Source organism: Myxine glutinosa, chromosome 3 (genome assembly GCF_964187855.1).
Source record: "Myxine glutinosa chromosome 3, kmMyxGlut1.1, whole genome shotgun sequence".
Taxonomy (NCBI): Eukaryota; Metazoa; Chordata; class Myxini; order Myxiniformes; family Myxinidae; genus Myxine; species Myxine glutinosa.
The window spans coordinates 4363289-4390149 of NC_136263.1; the positions used below are offsets into that span (position 1 = coordinate 4363289).

Genomic DNA, 26861 nt, shown 5'->3' on the forward strand with positions numbered 1-26861 from the left:
ATCATGGCGAACAAAGACGTACTCCACTGTACGTAGATCCGGCAGGACAAGGGCCTGAGGCAAACTATGTTGAGATGTGGGTGTAGTGAAATTATACCGAAGGTGAACCCAGGGTGTGCTCGCTTCAAAAGGGGCGTCTATAAGACCCGGGACAACCGGGGCGCACGAACACTCCAGCGGCACTCACTGTGACATAGTCCTGTAGTTTGAATGGTATGTACGCCCCTATATGCTGCGCTGATTGTTTTCTCTGTTGATATCGGCCATTGCCCATGTAATACTCTGATTCTAATGTCTGTTGCATGAATGTATTTTTACAGGATGTTACTTCAGATCTAAATGATATTAAACCTACCCAAGGGTCAAGTCGTGTCTGAGCTTGATTTTCACGACATTTAATATCATTTAGATCGCCGAAATGGCTGAACACAAGATGATCGTGGTACCGATTCTCGGAGCCGACTCTCAAGCTGAGGGATCGGGATCGGAGTTCACCCACCGGCTCAAAACGCTGGAGAATTACTTTGCCGCTCACGAAACAGAGCCCACCGCTGCGGTGAAGCTGTACGTGTTACAGTCGAAAGTCCATCACACCGTTTACCGGAGCATTGCTAGATTTGTGACGTACGCTACGGCTCTGGCCGAGCTGAAGCGACTATACGTAAAAACACGGAGCGCTGTGCACGGCCGGCATCAACTCTCCCAGCGGCGACAACAACCATCTGAATCGATCAATCGCTACGCGCAGGAGTTGCGTTACCTATTGGCGGACTGCGTGCAGGAGGTACGGACCCACGAGCAAGTGCAGGACGACTTGCTCCGAGATTCATTCGTCTCCAGAATTAATTCTGGAGTCTTGAGGCTCCGACTCCTGGAGGTCGCGGAGCTGACATTTACGGAGGCACTACAGCTGGCACGCGTCTATACAGATGCCCGAGAACAATCCACCGCTTATGATCACCCACGAGTCGTGGCGGGGACTTCTCAACTCGCGCGACCGGAGAGGGGTACCGCCGAGGATATGGAGGAGGACCCGACCACCACGGCCGAGTCTCTGGGTGCTCCTGAAGATGGGGCTCGAGTCACGATGGGGCTCCGCTTCCGGCCTAACTGCTGCCGCCGCTGCCCGGCCACGGCCTGACCGGTACGCAAAATGTTATTTTTGTGGGAATCGGCAGCACCCTCGATCTGACTGCCCGGCTCGGGAAGCCATATGCCACCTGTGCTCCACCAAGGGCCATTTTGCAAAGGTCTGCAGGAAGGCCGCTCGGGGCACGCGTCCCCGCGCAACCTTGAATGGGCTCATCGCTGAGCCAACGGATCGAGCGCCGGACGGGGCGCCTCACTCGGCTTTGATGAGCCGACCTCCTTCTCGCGGGCCTCTGGCTGCACGCCCGACCTTGGTGAGATACACCGGGCCGCCGAAACAAATGGCGCGAACGCGACCGGCCGCAGCGCGACCGACCTTGACTGGCGTTCGAACGCCTACTTCGAACAAGCGACATGCTCCTGCTTTGGAAACTCCTCTCGATGTGCGGCAAACGCAGCACGTGACTCGAGCCCCATCTGACGGCGGCTCTTACGAATTACATGCACCCACTCTGGCATATGAATCTGCAGACGGCAGTGATCCTTCTCACGTGACTTGAGCGCCATCTGGCAGCGGCTCTTACGACCTACACACACTCACTCCGGCAAATGAAACTGCTGATGAGCCAACTATGCGCTTGTCACGAGGATCCTCCCTGGGCTGCCCGAATGACTGGCAAACTGCAGCCGGCGTGGGAACGTCCTCTGACAGTAGGTATTACGATTTCTATGCTCCTGCTGAGGCCCAAACTGCCGACGATGCCCGGAGGATTGCAGCCGGAGTGGGATCCACCCGCGAGGCGCGATCTTCTCGCCTGGCCGGTACAATACCTGCCGGGTCTGCCGGCCTTGCGCAGGCCATCATTCCGCTCAAGGTCGAGGGCGTTTTTGCACAAGCTTTGATTGACACGGGGTCTACGGATAGTTTTATCGATCAACGACTAGTGCATCAACATGGGTGGCCGGTTCTCGGGACAACACGCCGGATCTTCATGGCCTCTCAAGGACTTCGGTTGAGCACAAAAGGGGCGTGTCGATTGAAACTTGTGATAAAGGGACGCACGTTCCCGGACGTGTATCTCATGGTATTACCTGCTTTATGTGCCGACGTTCTGTTAGGACTTGATTTCCTTAAGCGGCATGGACGTTTGGAAATAGACTTCGGTGGGCCGGACATGCTTGCTGTGTGCGCCCTCGCTCAAATGGACGTGGAGCCTCTCTCGCTGTTCCCCAACCTGACCACTGATTGTACCCCTGTAGCCGTCAAATCGCGGCGCTACTCTCGCGCAGACGCGCAATTCATTGCGGAAGAAACGGCCCAGCTCTTAAAGGACGGTATTATAGAACCCAGTAGGTCACCGTGGCGGGCCCAAGTCTTAGTGGTGCGAAGTGAGGCCCACCGCCGGCGCATGGTAATCGACTACTCGCAGACGATTAATCGTTTTACACAGCTGGATGCCTACCCCTTACCGGGGATGGACGCCCTGGTACGCCAGGTGGCCCTGTATTCCGTTTATAGCACTCTCGATCTGCGTAGTGCGTATCATCAGGTCCCCATCTCAAGGGCTGATCGCGTCTTTACAGCCTTTGAATCGGGTCAGCGGTTGTACCAGTTCACTCGACTCCCCTTTGGGGTAACTAACGGAGTCGCTTGCTTTCAGAGGGCTATGGATGACCTTGTTGCGAAGGAGAACTTGACCGATGTCTTTGTCTATCTGGACAATCTTACGGTTTGTGGGTATGACCAGGAGCATCACGACGCTAATCTGAAGCGCTTCCTCGAGGTCGCGTGGAAATATCGCCTAACCATGAATGCGGCTAAGTGTTGTTACTCTCTACGCACGGTAGATCTTTTGGGGTACACCGTGACCCATGGCTCTGTCTCTCCGGATAAGGAGCGTCTGTGCCCTTTGCTCGATATGGCTCCGCCTCGCGATCGGGCTTCGCTGAAACGCGCTCTTGGGCTGTTCGCCCACTATTCAAAGTGGGTGCAAAATTTCTCCGTGAAGCTCCGCCCCCTCGTGGCCTGCGACACGTTCCCCATGGGCCCGGCCGCCATGGCAGCCTTCGAGGGCCTTAAAGCCGACATCGCTGGCGCCGCTGTCGCGACGATTGACGAGAGTGCCTCTTTCGTTTTGGAGAGTGATGCCTCAGATCATGCGATAGCGGCGACTCTCTCCCAAGGGGGATGCCCTGTGGCTTTCTTCTCGCGGACTCTCACCTCCGCCGAGCGGAGGCATTCGTCTGTCGAAAAGGAAGCGTACGCGATCGTCGAATCAATTAGGCGATGGCGGCCGTACCTGCTTGGGCGGTGTTTCCAAATCGTCACGGACCAACAAAGCGTTGCATTTATGTACGACACCTTACATGCTCAGCGCATTAAGAATGAGAAAATCACCCGTTGGCGTATCAAACTCGCCGACTTCTGCTACACCATCAAATACCGCCCGGGGAAGGATAACCTGGTCGCCGACGCCTTATCGAGGCCGGCCACTTGCGCGGGGGTTGTCACTTTGGAGGGGCTGCGCACTTTGCACGGCACTATGTGTCATCCCGGGGTAGCGCGTTTCGCGCATTTTGTGCGCGAGGGGAATCTGCCGTACTCGATTGAGGACATCTGCCGCATCTGCCGTGATTGCACGATCTGTGCGGAACTCAAACCGCGTTTTTACAACCCTCCTATGGGGACGCTCGTTAGGGCTACTAGACCGTGGGAGCATTTGGCGATGGACTTCAAAGGGCCGCTGCCGTTGTCGAGCAACTCTCGCTATCTGCTCGCTATCGTCGATGAGTATTCACGATTCCCCTTTGCTTATACGTGCGGGGATATGTCGGCTGCCACGGTTATTCGGTGCCTGCAGAATTTGTTTTCTATGTTCGGGTATCCGGCCTACGTGCATACCGATCGGGGTGCGGTGTTCCTGTCCCAGGAGGTGAGGGGCTACTTGCTCAAGCATAATGTCGCTTCGAGCTACACCACCCCGTACCGGCCCCAAGCGAATGGGCAGATCGAACGCTTTAATGGGATTATATGGAGGGCCGTCATGCTTAGCCTTCGGACCCTCGGCCGAGGCCTCGATAAATGGGCGTGGTCGCTACCTGCCGCTCTAAACTCGATCCGGGCTCTCCTATGTACTGCCACCAACCAGACTCCTCACGAGCGACTGTTCCACCACCCTAGAAGCTCTGGCAGTATCCAATCTTTACCCAGCTGGCTCGCTGAGCCGGGGCCCGCCTATCTCAAATGAGCGGTTCACGCTAGCAAGTACGACCCCCTTGTTGACAAGGTGCGGGTCCTCCAGGCTAATCCCGAGCATGCTCGCGTGTTAACGGCGGACGGCCGCGAGTCTACTGTCTCCGTACGCCATCTCGCCCCATGTGGGGACGACGACCGGGATATCGACGAACCCGTCTACGAGTCTATGGACTCTACCGAAGCTTCCTCTATGGAACTACCACCGACACTTCCGTCGTCACCCACTCCCGTGCCCGAAGGCGCTGGGGCGCCCCCTCCGACACCCACCTCCGGCGGCTATTCCGACGCGGGGGACTCCGGGCTTGGGGACGCCGTACCCAGTAGTTTCCGAACACGAACTGGCAGGGTAGTTCGCCGCCCCGACCGCTACGGGTGGACCGACTGACGTGGATTGACGTGACCCATTCGATTATTGCTGACGCTTGCTTGCAACCTGCCGAGCGGCAGTATAGTTCTAACGGCGGGGAGAATGTAGTGAAATGATACCGAAGGTGAACCCAGGGTGTGCTCGCTTCAAAAGGGGCGTCTATAAGACCCGGGACAACCGGGGCACACAAACACTCCAGCGGCACTCACTGTGACATAGTCCTGTAGTTTGAATGGTATGTACGCCCCTATATGCTGCGCTGATTCTTTTCTCTATTGATATCGGCCATTGCCCATGTAATACTCTGATTCTAATGTCTGTTGCATGAATGTATTTTTACAGGATGTTACTTCAGATCTAAATGATATTAAACCTACCCAAGGGTCAAGTCGTGTCTGAGCTTGATTTTCAAGACAGTGGGCACCGGCGCAAACATCTTGGCATTCTCCCGGAGAACCGACCACTGACGGGCAGCGGACCAGGGGCTTGTGGCGTCAGGATTGACCTCCCAGGGAACCCGCAGGGACTGGCCATAGACGAGCTCTGCGAATGATGACTGGAGGTCTTCCTTAGGGGCTGTCCTGAGGCCCAACATGACCCACGGGAGTCTGTCGGCCTAACTGTCATCCCGAAGGCTGGCCCTGAGAGCAGCTTTCATAGAGCGATGGAACCTCTCACACAATCCATTAGCCTGGGGATGATATGCAGTCGTGCGATGGAGCTTTACCCCCAACCCCTGGGAAACAGCACCCCAGAGCTCTGAGTTGAACTGGGGCCCCGTCTGAAGAGATGTCCGAGGGGGCGCCAAAACGGGCAACCCAAGTGCCGATGAACGCCCGGGTCACATCAGCGGACGTCGTAGATGTAAGCGGGACGGCCTCTGGCCACCTGGTGGTCCTATCAACCAGCATGAGGAGGTGGGTGAATCCCCGTGATGGGGGAAGGGTCCCCACCAGGTCCACGTTAACATGGTCAAACCGTCACTCTGGCACTGTGAATGGCGCCAACTGGGCATAGGTATGGCGATGCACCTTCGAGCGTTGGCACTCGACGCAGGTGTTGGCCCAGTCGCGCACATCCTTCCTGAGCCCGTGCCAAACGAACTTCGCCGCCACCAACTTTTGCGATGCCTTCCTGCCCGGGTGAGAAAGACCGTGGACGGCATCAAACACCAGCCGTCTCCAGCTGGTGGGTACGACGGGGCGAGGCTGTCCCAAAGAAACGTCGCACAGTAGTGTGGTGCCCGTGTCTCTGAACGGCACATCAGACAGTCGAAGCCCCGTGACCGCTGCCCTGCAGGCCTGGACATCCGGGTCGGAGATCTGATCGGCCGCCATGCGGGTGTAGTCGATGCCAAGGTGAACTGCACCAGCTATGGACCGGGAGAGTCAATCCGCGACCGTGTTATCCTTCCCAGCAACATGTTGGATGTCCGTTGTGAACTCGGAAACGAAGGAGAGCTGGCGTTGTTGATGGGCAGACCACGGCTCAGAGACCTTGGCCATGGCAAATACCAGGGGCTAGTGGTCCACAAACGCCGTGAATGGCGGGCTTCCAACAGGTAACGGAAGTGTCGGACAGCTAGGTAGAGGCCTCGGAGGTCACGATCGAAGGTACTGTACTTTCGTTCGTGAGGACGGAGCTGCCGGCTAAAAAAAGCAAGCGGCTGCCAGGCCCCGTTGAGCAACTGCTCATGCATGGCGCCAACCGCGTAGTCCGAAGCGTCCGTGGTAAGAGCAATCGGTGCATCGGGCGACGGATGCGCCAGCATGGTTGCGCTGGCGAGGGCCAGTTTAGCATTCATTAAAGCCTTGGCCATCTCCTTGGTCCAGTCGATGGCGCGTTTGGTAGGCTTGCCCTTGAGGGCCTCATAAAGGGGCCACATCAGTTGGGCCGCACAGGGCACGAAACAATGGTAAAAGTTCACCTTGCCCAAAAACTCCTGCAAGGCCCTGACGGCGAGGGGCGCGGAAAACCCTTCACAGCCTCCGCTTTAGATGGCAGTGGGACGGCCCACTCCATCGTGATGTGGTGGCCAAGAAAGTCAATTGAGGCCACCCCGAACAAGCACTTAGCCGGGTTAATGATAAGGCCATGCTGACTGAGGCGTTCAAAGAGCGCTCAGAGGTGAAGCATGTGCTCCGTCCTGGAAGCGCTGGCGATGAGAATATCGTCCAGGTAGACGAACAGAAACGGCAAATCCCGCAACACGCTGTCCATCAGGTGCTGGAAAGCCAGGGCCGCATTCTTGAGCCCAGAAGGCATAGGAAGGAATTCGAAAAGCCCGAACGGTGTAATCACCACGGTCTTAGGAACGTCCTGCGGCCGGACGGGGACCTGGTGGTAACCACGAACGAGGTCCACCTTAGAAAAAAATTTTTTACCTGCCAAGCGGGCAGAAAAATCCTGCATGTGCGTGATTGGATAGCAGTCAGGGGTAGTGGCGTCGTTAAGGCGGTGGTAATCCCCGCAAGGGCGCCAACCACCACTCGGCTTCGGCGCAATGTGGAGAGGCGAGGCCCAGGGGCTGTCGGAGCGTCGCATGATGCCAAGACGCTCCAACGTGTTGAACTCTGCCTTTGCGACAGCGAGTTTCCCCGGGTCGAGGCGTCGAGCCCATGCATAGACGGGCGGGCCGGTGGTCAGAATGTGATGCTCCACCCCGTGTCTGACGACAACGGCCGAAAAGGTGGGCCGTGTAAGGGCTGGGAACTCGGTGAGGAGGCGGGCGAACTCATCAGAGGTCGAGAGCGTGCACGCAGGCCTCGTCGAGGCGGACCCGCTCAGCGAGCATGGAAGTGATCTGAATGTCTCCGCATTAATGAGCCGCCGATTTTTAACATCCACAAATAGGCCGTTGGCGCAGAGCAAATCGGCGCCCAGCAAGGGGGTGGACACACTCGCCGTGAAAAAATCCAATGTGAACCGCTGCCCGCCAAAACACAGTGCCACGTTCCGTTTACCAAAAGTCTGAATGGCACTGCCGTTGGCGGCTGCCAGGGCAGTGCTGTGACTCCCGGCCTCCCGGTCCAATGCCGACGCAGGCAGAACGCTCACCTGGGCACCTGTCTCGCAGAGCAAACGACGTCCGGAGTCGGTGTCCGAAATGAACAACAAACTGCCCGAACGGCCGATGCTCATGGCAGTTAACGAGTGCCGGCCACCCCGTTTCCCGACTTGTTGAAGCTGCAGGGTGGCCGGCATGCCTTGGCCTTGAGGCCAAACCTTGCGTGGTAAAAACACAAGCCTGGGGGCTTCTGCCGCTGGACCGTAATGGCGGCCACAATGGTGCCCGCCAGAGGCGTAGGCTCGACGGGGCCGGGGTCCCATGCTGCCGCACTGCATTATTGTCTCGCGGAGAAAAACTTGTCTGCTTCCCTGGCTAGGGCGCGGAAATCCTTAACGGGTGAGTTGGCCAAGGCTGACCGTACCTGTCCTGGCAGCTGCTGCAGGAACAGCTCCTTGAAGAGAAAACATGGCCGGTGGCTGCCCAGGAAAGACAACATGTGGTCCATCAGCCCTTTTTTTTTTTTTTTATATATACTGAATCGAGGCTCGTGAAAGAGCTGACAACAGCGAGGGAAAGACAGCACAGGGGGGCCACGAGCGAAAGACAGCACAGGGGGACCACGAGGGAAAGACAGCACAGGGGGACCACGAGGGAAAGACAGCACAGGGGGACCACGAGGGAAAGACAGCACAGGGGGACCACGAGGGAAAGACAGCACAGGGGGACCACGAGGGAAAGACAGCACAGGGGGACCACGAGGGAAAGACAGCACAGGAGGACCACGAGGGAAAGACAGCACAGGGGGACCACGAGGGAAAGACAGCACAGGGGGACCACGAGGGAAAGACAGCACAGGGGGACCGCGAGGGAAAGACAGCACAGGGGGACCGCGAGGGAAAGACAGCACAGGGGGACAGCGAGGGAAAGACAGCACAGGGGGACCACGAGGGAAAGACAGCACAGGGGGACCACGAGGGAAAGACAGCACAGGGGGACCACGAGGGAAAGACAGCACAGGGGGACCACGAGGGAAAGACAGCACAGGGGGACCACGAGGGAAAGACAGCACAGGGGGACCACGAGGGAAAGACAGCACAGGGGGACCACGAGGGAAAGACAGCACAGGGGGACCGCGAGGGAAAGACAGCACAGGGGGACCGCGAGGGAAAGACAGCACAGGGGGACCACGAGGGAAAGACAGCACAGGGGGACCACGAGGGAAAGACAGCACAGGGGGACCACGAGGGAAAGACAGCACAGGGGGGCCACGACGGAAAGACAGCACAGGGGGACCACGAGGGAAAGACAGCACAGGGGGACCACGAGGGAAAGACAGCACAGGGGGACCACGAGGGAAAGACAGCACAGGGGGACCGCGAGGGAAAGACAGCACAGGGGGACCGCGAGGGAAAGACAGCACAGGGGGACCGCGAGGGAAAGACAGCACAGGGGGACCGCGAGGGAAAGATAGCACATGGGGACCGTGAGGGAAAGACAGCACAGGGGGACCACGAGGGAAAGACAGCACAGGGGGACCACGAGGGAAAGACAGCACAGGGGGACCACGAGGGAAAGACAGCACAGGGGGACCACGAGGGAAAGACAGCACAGGGGGACCGCGAGGGAAAGACAGCACAGGGGGACCGCGAGGGAAAGACAGCACAGGGGGACCACGAGGGAAAGACAGCACAGGGGGACCACGAGGGAAAGACAGCACAGGGGGACCACGAGGGAAAGACAGCACAGGGGGACCACGAGGGAAAGACAGCACAGGGGGACCACGAGGGAAAGACAGCACAGGGGGACCACGAGGGAAAGACAGCACAGGGGGACCACGAGGGAAAGACAGCACAGGGGGGCCACAAGGGAAAGACAGCACAGGGGGACCACGAGGGAAAGACAGCACAGGGGGACCACGAAGGAAAGACAGCACAGGGGGACCACGAGGGAAAGACAGCACAGAGGGACCACGAGGGAAAGACAGCACAGGGGGACCATGAGGGAAAGACAGCACAGGGGGACCACGAGGGAAAGACAGCACAGGGGGACCACGAGGGAAAGACAGCACAGGGGGACCACGAGGGAAAGACAGCACAGGGGGACAACGAGGGAAAGACAGCACAGGGGGACCACGAGGGAAGCTCTGACGGATTGGAGTCGCCCAGCCCGGGTAGAGAAAGGAGTTGACGGGCGCGCTCGGCCTCAGTGAGCTCGAAGGTATCAAGCAGCAAGGCCTTTAGCGTCTCGTACTTGTCGCCCTCCGGAGGATCCTGGAGAAGGCTCACCACCGTGGTCGCAGTGGAGCCGCTGAGCGCAGACATGACATAATAATACTTAGTGTTGTCAGCAGAAATGCTCCGAATGGCAAATTGGGCCTCAGCTTGTGCGAACCAAATGGCCGCCTGTCGTTCCAAAAACTCCGGCAGTTTGATCGAAAGTGCGCTTGTCGCCATGTCCGCTCAAAGCTCCGAAAACGTTCAAGAGCAAAACGGGGTCACCAATGTCGGAGTTGCGGACAATGAGAGGGTAATATACTTCTTGTCTTGTTCAAGGCTCCTTTATTTACAGAGAACTAAAACCCGACTGGAACTCATGTCTTTTTATATCCCCCATGACTTCCGCCCGATCCTCTTAAAGGGGCGTGGCTCCAACACCCGAGCGCACGCCACGCCCATACCGTCAATAGACCCACTGGTCCCATGCTAGTGAATTATGCCTATATGGGGTATCCCCCACAACATAGAGCTGTGTCTGTCCTGTGTTCACTTGTGAATGAATAAGATTAGATAGAGCCGTGTCTGTCCCGTGTTCCTTTGTGAATGAATAAGATTACATAGAGCTGTGTCTGTCTTGTGTTCACTTGTGAATGAATCAGATTAGATAGAGCCGTGTCTGTCCCGTGTTCCTTTGTGAATGAATAAGATTAGATAGAGGTGTGTCTGTCCCGTGTTCCTTTGTGAATGAATAAGATTAGATAGAGCCGTGTCTGTCCCGTGTTCCTTTGTGAATGAATAAGATTAGATAGAGCTGTGTCTGCCCCGTGTTCCTTTGTGAATGAATAAGATTAGATAGAGCTGTATCTGTCCCGTGTTCCTTTGTGAATGAATAAGATTAGATAGAGCTGTGTCTGTCCCATGTTCCCATGTGAATGAATAAGATTAGATAGAGCTGTGTCTGTCCCGTGTTCCTTTGTGAATGAATAAGATTACATATAGCTGTGTCTGTCTTGTGTTCACTTGTGAATGAATCAGATTAGATAGAGCCGTGTCTGTCCCGTGTTCCTTTGTGAATAAATAAGATTAAATAGAGCTGTGTCTGTCCCATGTTCCCATGTGAATGAATAAAAATAAACAGAGCAGTGTCTGTCCCGTGTTCCCATGTGAATGAATAAGATTAGATAGAGCCATATCTGTCCCATGTTCCTATGTGAATGTATAAGATTAGATAGAGCCATATCTGTCCCATGTTCCTATGTGAATGTATAACATTAGATAGAGCCGTGTCTGTCCCGTGTTCCCATGTGAATGAATAAGATTAGATAGAGCTGTGTCTGTCCCGTGTTCCTTTGTGAATGAATAAGATTACATATAGCTGTGTCTGTCCCGTGTTCCTTTGTGAATGAATAAGATTAGATAGAGCTGTATCTGTCCCGTGTTCCTTTGTGAATGAATAAGATTAGATAGAGCTGTGTCTGTCCCATGTTCCCATGTGAATGAATAAGATTAGATAGAGCTGTGTCTGTCCCGTGTTCCTTTGTGAATGAATAAGATTACATATAGCTGTGTCTGTCTTGTGTTCACTTGTGAATGAATCAGATTAGATAGAGCCGTGTCTGTCCCGTGTTCCTTTGTGAATAAATAAGATTAAATAGAGCTGTGTCTGTCCCATGTTCCCATGTGAATGAATAAAAATAAACAGAGCAGTGTCTGTCCCGTGTTCCCATGTGAATGTATAAGATTAGATGGAGCCATATCTGTCCCATGTTCCCATGTGAATGAATAAAAATAAACAGAGCAGTGTCTGTCCCGTGTTCCCATGTGAATGAATAAGATTAGATAGAGCCATATCTGTCCCATGTTCCTATGTGAATGTATAAGATTAGATAGAGCCATATCTGTCCCATGTTCCTATGTGAATGTATAACATTAGATAGAGCCGTGTCTGTCCCGTGTTCCCATGTGAATGAATAAGATTAGATAGAGCTGTGTCTGTTCCGTGTTCCCATGTGAATGAACAAGATTAGATAGAGCCATGTTTGTTCCGTGTTCCCAGGTGAATGAACAAGATTAGATAGAGCCATATCTGTACCGTGTTCCCATGTGAATGAATAAGATTAGATAGAGCCATGTTTGTCCCATGTTCCTATGTGAATGAATAAGATTAGATCGAGCTGTATCTGTCCCATGTTCTATGTGAATGAATAAGATTAGATAGATTTTGTCGTGTGTGTGTCACTCTCTCTCTCTTTCTTCCGCCCTCCCAGTCTATCTGTTGTAATAAACCATTTGTTCATGAAAACCTGTGTGTGGTCATTGGAGATACGGGACTTTGCCATTAAGCGTGAATGAATTGGCTTTAAAAATCCAGTAACAGGCCAATTGGGAAACACTGATTAACGCGCATATGGGGTCGTTGAAAAATTACATAATTCATTTTTTTTTTAGGGAGGCACATACGGGCTTGATTGAACCTTACTAATAATTTAACACACGATCCAAACAAAGTCAATGGAAATCTGATGCAACAAAGCTGGACAGTCTATAAGCAACAGAGGCCTACAAGCCTAATGAGTTAAGCCCACGAGAAAACCAAGATGGTAACCATATAATTTCGTCTTGGTGCTATTGTGATTGGAATCAAGCGACAGATGTGGGTGTGGTTCAGCAGCTGTCCGACCAATGGGTGCACATTTGAAAAATCAACTCACAACAACAACCCCAACAACAACAGCAACAGCAACCTGAAGCTCTTGTAGACCTGCGACATGTGGCAGGTAAAAATGTAATATGGATGATATTGTTGTTGTCACGTGGTTCATTCTAGTTACCTGGTATGATTCCGGTGAGTCACTTCAATGCGACTGTAATGGTCAACCGGTTTGAACACCCACAGCCAGATCACGTGTCCACTAGTCACGATACCGTACTGGTTGGGGTCTCTTAGTCACCCTAGTGTTACGCTAATGAGCACCGCAGATCTCTTCCTAATTAGGCTGAGTGAGCCCGAAGAAGTGCGACACTGTCAGGGTGTGCGGGGTTTAATAGCCGCAGCCAATCAACCCTCAAGGGGCTTTCCCAATTAACAAATGAGGGACCACGCCAACGCAAATTCACTTTGAGACCAGGTATATTTAATTGTAACAATAAACATGGGACAGGAAACAGACGAAGCAATGCACAATGAATAATTATCAACTAGAACGGCACTCGGTAGAACGCATACCACGCTGAACAGTTTATGTTTTGCATCCCACTGATAGGCCGGATCTGGACTCGGACCTGAACCAAAATCTAATCAGCTTGTTCTTGTCACCTAACCAACTCGTCCACCAAGTTTAGTCATAACTCATCCATAACTTTTTGAGATATCATTTTTATATATCGCTTTTTGCCCGATATCTCAATGGTGAAGAATCACTTAAAAATTAAATAATTATCGTATCCGAATCCATATTCAGATCTTCACCAAAATTTAACTAGTCTTCTTTGTCACACACCCAAACTCTCCACCAAGTTTCATCCAAATCGGTCCATAACCTTTTGAGATATCCTGCTATATATCGTTTTTGGCCCTATCTCCCAATGGTGAAGAATCACTTTAAAAATTCTACTAGCGGGATCCGGATACGAATCTTCACTAAAATCTAATCATTTTGTCCTTGTCGCATACCCGACCTCTCTGCCAAATTTTGTCTCAATCCGTCCACAACTTTTTGAAATATGTTGCTCACAAACAAACAAACAGACAAATGAAAAATCACTCATAGAGTGACACTTGGCAAAAGAGAACAAAGCAGAATGGCACTCAGTAGAGAATCCTTTTGACCTCAAAAATAATTGAGGGTTCAATTCAGTGACCTATTATGCAAATCGTCTTCAAATTTTAAGTTAATCGGATAAAAATTGGCAATTTTAGAAATTTGGTCTATGTTGACCTTTTGGCCTATGATGACCTCAAAAATAGTTGGTGGTTAGTTTGAGTTAGCTGATGTGAAAATCCTATTCAACTTTCAAGTCAATCGGATGAAAATTGAGGATTTTAGAAATTTGAAAAAAGTGGTTGACCTTTGGCCTGTTGACCTTGTGACCTATGTTGATCTCAAAAATAGTTGGTGGTTGACTTTAGTTAGCTGATATGAAAATCCTATTCAAATTTCAAGTCAATCGGATGAAAATTGAGGATTTTAGAAATTTGAAAAAAGTGGTTGACCTTTGGCCTATGTTGACCTTTTGACCTCAAAAAATATAGGATTTTGTCGGACCACGAACTCTACCATTTGGTGAAGTTTCGTGAAGATCAATTTAAAATTGTGACCTGTAGGCAAGTATAAGTAAGTGGACAGACAACACACACACACACACACACACACACACACACACACACACACACACACACACACACACACACACACACACACACACACACCGGAGTGATCAAAATACTTGTCCAAAAAAAAGAAGTATTTTGCCAAGTAACAAACAGACAGGGGTGAAAACATAACCTCCGTCCACCTTCAGTGGGGAGGTAACAATAACAGCCCTTAACCTCTACCAATAGACACCCATGAACCACCAACAAACACAGGAATCCTTAAATACGCAAGTCCTTAGGGCCTGACAAGTACATCATGGTAGAGAGACAGAGGGAATCACAAGACAGAAATAGCATGTGGTGTCCAGCGGGACACTGGAGGATGGTCAAGGTCAGATCTCGGCCGCTCTGGCAGTGAACGTGCTGCTGGGCTTGGCAGGCAGTGGCGCACCTAAGGTATGGCAGGTATGGCACGTGCCCTGGGCGCCACATGAAGAGGGGTGCCACTGAGCAGTTTCTATTAAAGTCAGACAAGCCATCCTCGGATAGTGAAAAAAGAATTTTCTTCAGATGTATGATCTGTCTTTGATTATCATGGGTGAGAAGCACTAGGATGGCTAGATTGTTAAACCACTTATATAAATTATTAGGTAAAATACAGTGCTGGGAGCTACATGACCACATACCTCACAGTACCACTGCTCAGTGCCAACTGGCAGTAAGACCATTCTCCTGCGCAAACTAGGGAGGGAGTCTAGAATTTTGTGCAAAATCTGTGAAATTTAATGTTCTTATTAAAAGTGCCATTTCCTTATTTCAGAGCATTGTGTAAGAGGACCATGAAACGTTTCTTCACGAAAAAGAAGGAAAGTGGAGCTGAAGGACGGAAGAGACGAAAGTTGGAGACGGAGGAAGCCAAGAAGTCGAGCAAGTTCTTCATGCCCTTCTTTGAAAAGCCCGGAACAAGTTGTTCGACACGTGCCATGGAGTCGCCTGCACCTGCTACAAGTTTGTTAGAATCCGAAGGTGGATCAAGTACAAATGCGTCACAAGCCGAGGAGGAAGTCAAGTCAGATAAATCCGAGTATGATGAGATTAAAAGTGAGGCTGCCAGAGAGAACGTGGACATGACAGGAGGGGAAGACGATGGTGGTGGTGGTGATGTTGAGTTTATTGACGAGATTTTACCTGACGAGATTGAACCTGATGACACTGAACCTAGTGAACTGGATGGTGTTGAAGAGCCTCAAATACCAGAAGCGAAGTCTTCTGTCATACCAGAAGTGATTGAATAGCATGACATTGGACTTCTGAAGTTCGACAAGGATACTGGAAAAGCAATTCTGCCTGACGCGTTGAGAACAGAAATAATAAAGCTGGGTTCGAAGTATTTCCAGAACAGTGAGAGAAGTTTCGGGAACTGAGTGGCGTGCTGACGAGGAGGGGAGTGTCGTTGAAGCTGAAGGGAAAGGTGTATGCTGCATGTGTGAGAAGTGTTATGATTTATGGGAGCGAGACATGGGTAATGAACGTAGAGCAGCAACGAAGGCTGGAAAGGGTGGAAATGCGAATGGTTCGGTGGATGTGTGGAGTATCATTGAGAGAGAGGAAGACAAATGATGAATTGCGAAAGATGATGGGAATAGAGCCTGTGATTGATGCTGTGAAGAGAAACAGTTTGAGATGGTTTGGTCATGTGTTGAGGAAGGATGAAAGTGACTGGTTGAGAAGAGTGATGGAAATGAATGTAGAAGGAAGTGGAGGACGGGGAAGACCGAGAAAGACTTGGCTAAAGATGGTCGAAGAAGAAATGCGGGCAAGGGGGTTAACAAGGGGAGATGCAGAAAATAGGGCAAAATGGAGAAGATTGCCATGGGGACCGCAAGGCTAACCCCCGCTCTTGCAGGGAAAATTGCCGTAAAATGCCTGTTGTTGTTTGTAGTGAGGGGCCTTTCCTACCAACAAATAACCGCTCAATGACCAAAACTTGGTTCAAGAGGAAATTGGGAAATGGTCGGGGTGAGGAAGTGACTCGCTCATGGCTGGTCTATTTCCCTTCTAAAAAGTCTGCATTTTGTATCTGTTGTCTTCTCTATTCCCGTTCCCGGTCACACCATCAATCCTCATTGGAGAAGGAAAGTGGATTCAACCAGTGGAAAGCACCTGTAAGGATTAGTGTTCATGAAAATGCTAAGAATAATCGGGAGTGCTTCACACAGTGGAAAGAAATGGAAAGAAATTTAGCTGAAAACAGAGGAGTTATTGACGCGGAACTTGTCACAGATTGAGAAGGAAAAGCAGAAGTGGCGTGATATTTTGACGAGAATCCTTCACTGCATAAAATTCCTTGCGAATCAGAACCTGGCTTTGCGAGGACACAGGGAGTCACTTCAGCTGGACGATGACTCCAATGTGGGTAATTTCCTTGGCTTACTGAAACTACTGGCCATCTTTGACCCTGTCATGAAAGAACACCTCACTCGTGTGGAAAGTCATCCTGGATCCATGTCTTATCTTTCACCGGGTGTCCAGATCGAATTCATCCACATGATGGCATCCACTGTTTGCCAGAGTTTACTGAGAAGCATTCGTAAAGCCAAGTACTATGGTCTCATGTTCGACTCGACTCCTGATCAGGCACACCGTGAGCAGATGTCAGAAGTAGTGAGGTACATGGAAGTTGATTTTGAGAGGAAAACAGTCCGTGTTAGAGAGTCCTTCCTTGGTTTTATCCAGATAAGCCAGAAGGATGCTGAGCGCTTGGTTGAAGATATCTTGAAACAGCTAGAGAAGGACGAAATGGAGCTACAAGATCGTCGGTCACAGTGCTATGACAATGCTGCTGTGATGGCTGGACACAGAAGTGGTGTTCATCAAAGAATAAGTGAGAAAAACAATCTGGCAGTGTTTGTGAATTGCGACAATCACTCACTCAACTTGGTGGGTGTACATGCAGCCAAGCAGGATACAATGATGGTCACGTTTTTTGGAACCATCGAAGCTCTCTACGTGTTCTTCTCTCGTTCAACACAGCGCTGAGAAAAACTCAAAAACGCCGTGCCTGTGGTTGTGAAGTCGGAGTCCGAAACCAGGTGGAGTGCAAGGACAGAAGCAGTGAAGCCCATCAACAAGTACCTTGAGGAGATACTTCAAGTTCTCCAGGACATGATGGACAATGAAAACGAGACCAGTGAAACAAGAAGTGACGCAAGGCAGGTGTATAACCACATGTTGAGTTACGATTTTCTGACTTTGCTAGGATTTTGGAACAAAGTACTCATTCGCATTGACCGTATTCAAAAGAGGCTGCAGAATCCTAGCATGAACTTCCACGATGCTGCCCTGGATTTGAAAGCCCTCCGAGATCATTTTCATGATGAAAGAGAAGTGTTGGTGAGTGAGCCACTCGAAGAAGGACTCGGTCTCTGTCAAGAATGGAATATTGAAGTTGAGAGACGTCAGAGACGAAAGAACAGAATGGCTGATGAGAACTCGAGAGACGCTGGGTTAACAGCCAAGGGGGAAATGGAAAGAGTCATGAAGGGAACACTCGACCGTCTTCACAGAGAAATGGATGAAAGGTTCACTCGTTTGCATGACACTGACGCCAAGTTTGGGTTCCTTCTCGATGTCGAGGGACTGTGTTGCGGCGCCGACAGTGACGACCTAAAGAAGAAGTGCGAAAATTTGGGCGAATTGTACAGCTCTGATGTTGATGGACAGCAGCTATATGAAGAAATTTTGGATTGCAGAATGTTGCTATCAAGTCGGGCCAACATGAAACTATCAAGACCTGAAGAGCTTCTCGAATTTATTGTTCAGTATGGAGATGAGAGCGTTTTCCCCAATCTTCGCATTGCTATTCAGATAATGCTCACCATCGCAGTTTCCATCGCCAGCTGTGAGAGATCATTCAGCAAGTTAAAACTAATACTTTCGAATTTGAGGGCCTCCATGGGGCAAGGCAAACTCTGTGATCTTGCTCTGCTGAGTGTAGAAAGAGAAGAAACTGAAAAAAAACTGACTTTGAGCACATCATAGACCAATTTGCATCAGTGAAAGCAAGGAAGGTACAGTTGTAATTTTCATGTCGTGCCATAATTTGTTAATTAAAAGATTAACGAGCTTGACTTGTATTTTTAAGTTGATTTTATGGTAAAGTTATCTAAAAGATGGGTGCCAGATGTTTGGACAGGGGCGCAATTTCAGTGCTTGCCATAGACGCTATTTTCCGTAGATACGCCCCTGTTGGCAGGGGACGATAGGGTGTGGCGTGGGGCGTGGCTCTGGTCTGCAGCACGAGCGAAGGTCACACAAGTTCTCGCCAAGCCTGTTCAAGCTTCTCCTCTGGCTTCCATCCTCACTCTGCCCTTTTATCCCCTCGGGCTCGGGCATAATCAATGACGCACCATTCCCCTCCCTTGCCACTTTACATTGTCCTGCAGCCTATTGCGTGAGGGGGCAAACCTGTCCGTGACCCTTGAGCCGCCGATGTGTCGACCGGCTAGGTCGGCGGTACGAGCAACTTTGGTTTTCACGCCCAGCTAGCACCTCAGGGCTCAGCAAAACACTAAAAAGAGACATTTAGACATGTTTACAAAGGAAAGGCCATTAGAAGTGGGGTCAAAATGTCAGGATTTTTAGACACAGACATTAAGGGGGGGGGGGGGGCACTGTCTATTGCATAAGTGACACAAATCCAATAATACGATTCATTACCTCACGCTTATTCTATTATATTCATTAAGGAACCAATTAAACAAACTTCACGAAGCAATGTAAACCCCAAGCAGCCATTTCCACATCAACATCATCTTGACAAAGCCCAGACGACCGAAAAATCTGATATAAAAAAGAGGTTTTGTTCAAAAGTTTCCAGGTCTGGCGTCATAATTGAATGCCAATGTCTTCTGTGCACACGAGCTTATATAAACAGGTAAATAAGCTGCCCAGCTGTCCAATCAAATGCTCCTTATCTCTCGAGGAAGCAAGTGCATGCTGTACTTGGTATCACAGAATGTATCTGGTTGTGACGTCATGCAAAAATTAACACAATGTTTTTTTTTATGGGGGGAGGAGGGGGTGGGGTTTCCTGATCTCCACTACTGCACAATTTCCCATTGATAATTGTGTTGTATAGAATTGAAATGACCTTTGTATTATACGACAACGTCGTGACGTCACCAGCGTTTTCAATTTTTCAAAACATCTATTTGAGAAGGTATTTTGGCCTGAGAACCCGATCAACTCACAAAGACTGTTGAAATATTTGATTAATAAACACAAAAAGTACTCCACTTGCTGCATCCTAATATTTTAAGTGCGTGTTCTGTTTTCGCCACTTATGACATCACCATTCAGGAAGCAATATACATGAAGGGGAAAATGTATCCAAGGTTAACTTAGTAGAGCATATTTACATAGAATAAGTTGCTGTGAAAGAATACATATTGGACTGGAATGCAATATTGTTGCATCGCTATTGGGGCACAGGTGTTGCCCTGTACATTGGATAGCTCCGAGGCGAGTGATAGCAGAAGTAAATAAGTTGCTTGAAAATGTCGGTCATGATGTCCGCAAAACTCGCAATTACCGTCTGGATATTTACCCTTTGAAAAATACGGCGTTCGAATGTTCTACGCACACCACGAATCATACACGATGAATGAAGAAAACGTTGTGAAATCCTCATCGAAGAATGGGAAAATATTACCAGAAATTTGATTCAATGAGGATGTAATTTACCTGAAAGGAAGCGCATTCTCCCTTGACAAAAGCCTTTTCACACGATGGTGACATGTCCTCATTGTCAGCCATCTGAACCACACTCAACAGAGAGAGCATTGAAAACAACATCACAGTGTAATACTGTCACACAATTGGTCAATTTCAAAAATAAATGTAAATGCTGTAATTTTGGAGCAAAATTACACAAGGATGAACAAGTAACTAACTTTGGTGCAAGAGGAGGCCATTCAGCCCATCATGCCTGCGCTGCACCAACCCCAGTATCCAGTACCTGTCCACACACATGCTACCGACAGGTCCTGACGATACTCTCATACCCCTCGATCTCCGATGCACTCAGGTACCTTCCACTGAAGTTCCTCGTGTATCCTTATGTAATTTTACTTCAAAATTACAGCATTGGCATATCTTGGTCATCATCACCTTTTTTTTTTTTTGTATACAGAGTTGAGGCTCGTGAAAGAGCTAACATTTATCAAACAAACAAATCAAACAAACAAGCAAACAAAGTATATATAAAGGGGAGCGGTAGACAAGATGGGGAGAGAAGGGGAGGAAGCACACAAACACAACATTTGAGAGCAGGGACATCGGGAGATGTGTGGGAGGCAGACGGCTTGTGGGGAGGCAGGATAGGTATAAAACGCAAGGACACCAAGGACTTCCAGGAAAGAAGTCGGCACCTCAAAAAAGTGGATTTCGGGTGAAATTAGCGGGGGTAGAAAAGGTCAAGGTTTTGGATTGGGGAAGATAAGAGATGGTGGTGAACAGCCGTTTTAAAGTCCTGGAGGGAGGAGTGGGATTGAAGAGAATGAGGGAGTTTGTTCCAGTCATCTAACGTCATTTTCTAGATACCTACCAGGTACCTACCCAATTCCCATTTTAAATTATCCAACCCTTACCCTGCCATTACTTTTCCAGGGAGACCATTTCATACATTAACTTAACCACTCTTTGACTGAATATAATCTTGCCTTAAAACTGTCATAACTCTCATCTTCTTTACCCTCAAACTATGGTCCCTGGTCCTAACACTGCCCATTCTGCTGAAAAACTCCACTTCACCGATGTCGTGTACACTCTTCTGTACGTTAACATCTATCAGATCTCCTCATAATCACCTCCTTTCTACTGGAAATAGTCCTGTCTCCTTCAAACGCTCCTCATAGGTTCGTCTCTCTCGCCCTGGAATCAATATAGTAGCTCGCCGCTGTACCCTCTCTATGGCAGCTTATGTCCTTCCTCAGATGTATCCTCAGTATCTAGATCCTCAGATGTATCCTCAGTATCTAGATCCTCAGATGTATCCTCAGTATCTAGATCCTCAGATGTATCCTCAATATCGAGATCATCATATGTATCCTCAGTATCTAGATCCTCAGATGTATCCTCAATATTGAGATCATCATATGTATCCTCAGTATCTAGATCCTCAGTATCTAGATCCTCAGATGTATCCTCAATATCGAGATCATCAGATGTATCCTCAGAATCTACATCCTCATATGTATCCTCAGTATCTAGATCCTCAGATGTATCCTCAGTATCTATATCCTCAGATGTATCCTCAGTATCTAGATCCTCAGATGTATCCTCAGTATCTAGATCCTCAGATGTATCCTCAGTATCTAGATCCTCAGATGTATCCTCAGTATCTAGATCCTCATATGTATCCTCAGTATCTACATCCTCAGATGTATCCTCAGTATCTAGATCCTCAGATGTATCCTCAGTATCTACATCCTCATATGTATCGTCAGAATCTAGATCCTCAGATGTATCCTCAGTATCGAGATCCTCAGATGTATCCTCAGTATCGAGATCCTCAGATGTATCCTCAGTATCTACATCCTCAGATGTATCCTCAGTATCTAGATCCTCAGATGTATCCTCAGTATCTACAGCCTCAGATGTATCCTCAGTATCTAGATCCTCAGATGTATCCTCAGTATCTACATCCTCATATGTATCGTCAGAATCTAGATCCTCAGATGTATCCTCAGTATCGAGATCCTCAGATGTATCCTCAGTATCTACATCCTCAGATGTATCCTCAGTATCTACATCCTCAGATGTATCCTCAGTATCTACATCCTCAGATGTATCCTCAGTATCTAGATCCTCAGATGTATCCTCAGTATCTACATCCTCAGATGTATCCTCAGTATCTACATCCTCAGATGTATCCTCAGTATCTAGATCCTCAGATGTATCCTCAGTATCTACATCCTCAGATGTATCCTCAGTATCTACATCCTCAGATGTATCCTCAGTATCTACATCCTCAGATGTATCCTCAGTATCTACATCCTCAGATGTATCGTCAGAATCTAGATCCTCAGATGTATCCTCAGTATCGAGATCCTCAGATGTATCCTCAGTATCTACATCCTCAGATGTATCCTCAGTATCTACATCCTCAGATGTATCCTCAGTATCTACATCCTCAGATGTATCCTCAGTATCTACATCCTCAGATGTATCCTCAGTATCTACATCCTCAGATATATCTCCATGGCAGCTCCTCAGTCTCTGTCTCCTTCCTCAGATGTTGTGACCAAAGTTGCACGCAATATTCTAGATGAGGCCTCACTAAATTCCTGTACAGTGTTAACACAAACCCTTTTGATTTATAAATCAATCCCCCTTACAAATACATCCGAAAACACTGTTTGCTTTACCTATAGCAGCCTGGTGGTGTCCTGTGTCCTTCCTCCCCCTCTCCTCTATCTGTGACCACCCCCAGATCGTTCTCCAACGTGACACACACTCCAACACTGCCCTTTTCATCACGTGATCCCTATTTTCATTATTCTCACCCATCCCCAGCACCTTACACTTCTTCCGGTTAAATTGCATCTGCCAATCTTTTGCTTAATCTCTTAAAGTACCTAGACTTCCCTGAACCTGATCCCCCCCCCCCCCCCCCCTCTCTCTAATGTCGACCATGTTTTTTGTCATCTGTAACTTTGCAAAGCAGACTCCTCACCCCACTTTCTAAATAGTTTATGTAAATGATGAACAATAATGGTCCTGGTACTGACCCCTGAGGTTCCGCAGACTTACATCTTCCCAGCAAGACATCCTCACACACCCACTCTTTGCTTCCTATGACTAAGTTTCCAATCCAGTTACAGGGGAAGATCCAGGATAGTTTGAAGTAAGGAGGGGGTCGGTGGGGGAGTTGGACGTCTAGAAATCAAGGGAATGGGTCCATGCTCTCCTAGATGCTGCAAGTGGAAACTTTGGCATTTTAGATGCTCTCAGGTTCACTCCGAGCATTTACTCAACATTGGCTACATGTTGGGAGAGGAAAAATCATTAGTTTCCATCTTAAAATAAATGTTTATTTGCCTTTTTATTGTTAATCTTGCCATGATTGAGTTGTCAACTTAAAAGGGCACCAATTCAACAATGACTCTGAATGACGTGTGTGGTGTCGAGAGTGCTTACCTGTAAGTGCTACCGGCACAGAATCAACTGTGATATGCAAATATGGCCTCACCCAATCGGTGAACTTTCCAACCCTAATTTCTCCAGACGGCACGTCCTCAATTCTGGACTTTGGTAATGAGGAATTCCCCTTCAAATGCGATGCATGAGTGCCGTTTCTCTGCCGCCCCAATAGTTTCACCTTGGACCAGTCACCATCTCTCTGGGTTTATTCAGAGAGCGCTGAGAGTCCGACAGTTCAGTCAAGCTCACGGGCAGGGACTGCAAGCAGCGCTCTCTTGTCAAGACAGGTACTTCATTTCCACCTCTCCTGATGTTAATACAACCTGGGAATCCTTCCACACAAGTTTGCTTTCCATTATGCACATATCTATCCAATCTCGTCTGCAGCTATCATAACTATCCTAGGTATGCTCCCCTTCCATCCCTTGAAATGGCACCACAACTAAATCAGCTCGTGGGAAGGCCGAATGCCTCAAGTTTGTGTTTGCTTCCAAATCTTGTGTACCCAAACCCTCATTATCGACACGTAATCGACCCTGTTGTACCCAACTGCTCCGGGCTGGGCCCTGCGTCTTTCCCACTTGAGAAGGTGGATACGTTACTGGCAAACCTCGACTCTTATTCTGTGACAGGCCCAGACCGCATCAACTCACGTGTCCTACAAAGTACTCTGCTGCTCTTGCTCACCCTCTCTCTTACCTTTTCACACTGTCATTAGTCAGGTTCACGATGTTAACAAATATAATTTCGTTCAAAACTTTGGGAGATTAGCAAACCTGTACATTTTTGGAATCATCAGACCATGGAGAATCCGAAAATCAATGTTGGTATTTGCACAGACACGGATTTTGGATTTTCAAAATGGCCGCCATAAAATACATATTTTGCGCTATCTCGGCTTCTCGTCAACCTAGAAACTTAATTAAATATGCTAATCCTATGGTTTCTGGGTCAAGGAATCCAATAAAGGCCTCAAAATAGTGCTCAGGATTATAGAAAAGCAACAAACAAAGGTAATTGAAAACCATCGTTTTTATATTTGTGATATAACTGTATTACATAGTACATGATATTACAAGTCCTTTGAAGTTATAGGTTTGGGTTTATAAAGCAAGAAAGCAGCCTTGTTAGTATCAGATTGAACTATAAGTCCTATACACAGGATCTACGAGGTCGATACCGTTCAGGAATATGCTTTTACAGATCTTCATCACTGTCCTGAGTGTCATTTTCGCAAAGCTGTCCACGCAAATGTAAACATTAATTTTTGGATTCCTCATGCTCTGAATATTCCAAAAATGTATAGTTTTGCTAATCTACAAAAAATTTGAACGAAAAAACACAGTGAACCTGACTACATAGTCCATCTGCTGGGAAAACGACCAACCTCACCACATCACATCACATAAAAGGTGCACAAACTGATCCCCTCAACTACAGACCAATCAGCTTACTTCCAATCACCAGCAAGGTCATGGAATCTATCATCGCAGGTGACGTAAAATCATTCCTTTTCTCCAACAGCCTCATCTCAGATCATCAATTCAGATTCCGACCTGGTCACTACACCTTGGACATGCTGCTTCTACTCACCCAACAATGGATGATGGAGGCCCGCAATGTCAGACATGGAATCAGGGCCGTCTCTCTGTACATGTCTCGCGCTTTCGATACAGTCTGGCACCCTGCCTTACTCTCCAAACTCTGCTTATTGAATCCAAGGCCAACTCCACACGTGGCTTACTGACCTCTAATCTTGTAGCTAACATGTGGCACTCAACGGAATCCTTTAATTTAATCTCCCTGTCAAGGCTGGAGTACCCCAAGGCAGTGAGTGCTCTCGGCCCAGTCCTATTCCTCATCTTCATCAATGATCTCTTTGAGTCTCTGGAAAATCTCCTGTATCTATTTGCTGTTGACCACACCCTCTGCCGTAACATCCCTCATCCCTCATCCCTCATCCTTCAGACAGGCTGCAGCCTCTTCCATCGCTTCAGACTTTGAAAAAAATCACAAACTGCTCAAACACTTGGAACATGTCTTACAATCCTGGCAAATCTCACAGGTTCATTATCTCTCTCCAAAAGGAACGTCTGGCAAACCCTCCCATCTACTTTCTTAACAATCCTCTTGAGGAAGTTCAGTCATTCATACTCTTGGGTGTCACCATCAGCCATGATCCTTCTTGGGCAAACCACATTTCAAAGTTTGCCTCCAAAGCGAGCCGCCGACTGGGCATCGTTCATCATACAAAGTCTTTCCATGGCACATTTTAATTTTCTGAATTTGGTCTTTGAAAAAAAAAATGTTGAATCTGCTCTTTCCGGGCTCTGTAAGCCCTCACCTTATCTGACAACCTCCTATGTGGTACCTTATAAAGTACCTTCTGAAAGTCTAGATATATTACATCCACTGCACTTCCCTCATCCACCCAGTCAGAAACTACCTCATCAAACTCCAATAAATTCGTTAACCATGATCTCCCTTTGGTAAATCCATGCCGACTACCTTTGATTAACACTAATTTCATCAAATGGTTCCTTATCCATTCCTTAATTACCTCCGCCACGAAAGGTCGATTGAGGTTATGTTTTCACCTGTTTGTTTGTCTGTCTGTATGTTTGTGAGCACGATATCTCAAAAAGTTGTTTGGTGGACAGGTTGGGTGTGTGACACGTGCTAATTGATTCGATTTTGCTTCAGGTCCGGATCCAGATCCGGCTGATCAGTGGAATACAAAACGTAAACTGTTCAGCCTGGTGGAGGAGGTACAGTATTGCTCTACTGAGTGTCCTAGTTAATGTCTTCAACATCTTCCCCGCAAATGAAATCAAGCTAACAGGTCAATAGCTCCCAATTGCTTCACTGCAACTTTTATTAAATAACTGGTATGAAGCCCGTCAAAGTGACGGGTTGGAGTTATATTATGGAACCAAGTGGCTATTACAGATAGAGTGTTACATTTAAAAACTGGAAGCCAAGTTGGGGGGTTTATTGGTACCAGGCCGCTTTTACGGAATGGTTCGGTCTGATTCTTCGGGGTATTGAAGAGTCTTTGGGGTATTTTGGATCCTAGGGATAATTTTGGTCTTTGGGGTCCAATGGTCCTCATGGTCTTTAAGAGTCCTTGGGGTCTTTTGGATTTTCGGAGTCTTTTCAGTCTCTTGGATTGCTTGCGTCTTCAGGGTCTTTAAAGGTCTCCAGTGTCTTTTACTTCTTTAATGGTCCTCGGGGTCTTTTGGTTCTTCCTGGTGTTTTCGGTTTTCGGGTGTTTTTGATCTTTTTATGTATTTAAGGGTCTTCGGGGTCATTTCGGTCTTTTGGGTCTTTGGTGTATTTTAGGTCTTTTCAGTCCTTGGTGTCTTTAAGGGTCTTCAGGATCTTTAAGGTTATTCTGAGTCTTT

At 48.7% G+C, this 26861-nt stretch overlaps 1 protein-coding gene across 2 annotated transcripts in view; it reads right to left on the bottom strand.

Moving 5' to 3' along the window:
• The window catches only part of LOC137423834 (uncharacterized), a 141793-nt gene that overhangs the window by 109771 nt on the left and 5161 nt on the right, over window positions 1-26861 (bottom strand). Inside the window, exons 2-3 of one of the 2 annotated variants that reach the window (XM_068111377.2) lie at window positions 20208-20272; window positions 19999-20070 (exon numbers count right to left, since the gene is read on the bottom strand). In XM_068111377.2, coding sequence (XP_067967478.2) covers window positions 19999-20070; window positions 20208-20228 — 93 coding nt within the window. In that variant the 5' untranslated portion in view covers window positions 20229-20272. Of the gene's footprint in view, window positions 1-19998; window positions 20106-20207; window positions 20273-26861 lie in introns of those variants that run through there. The other variant, XM_068111376.2, reaches the window with a different exon arrangement.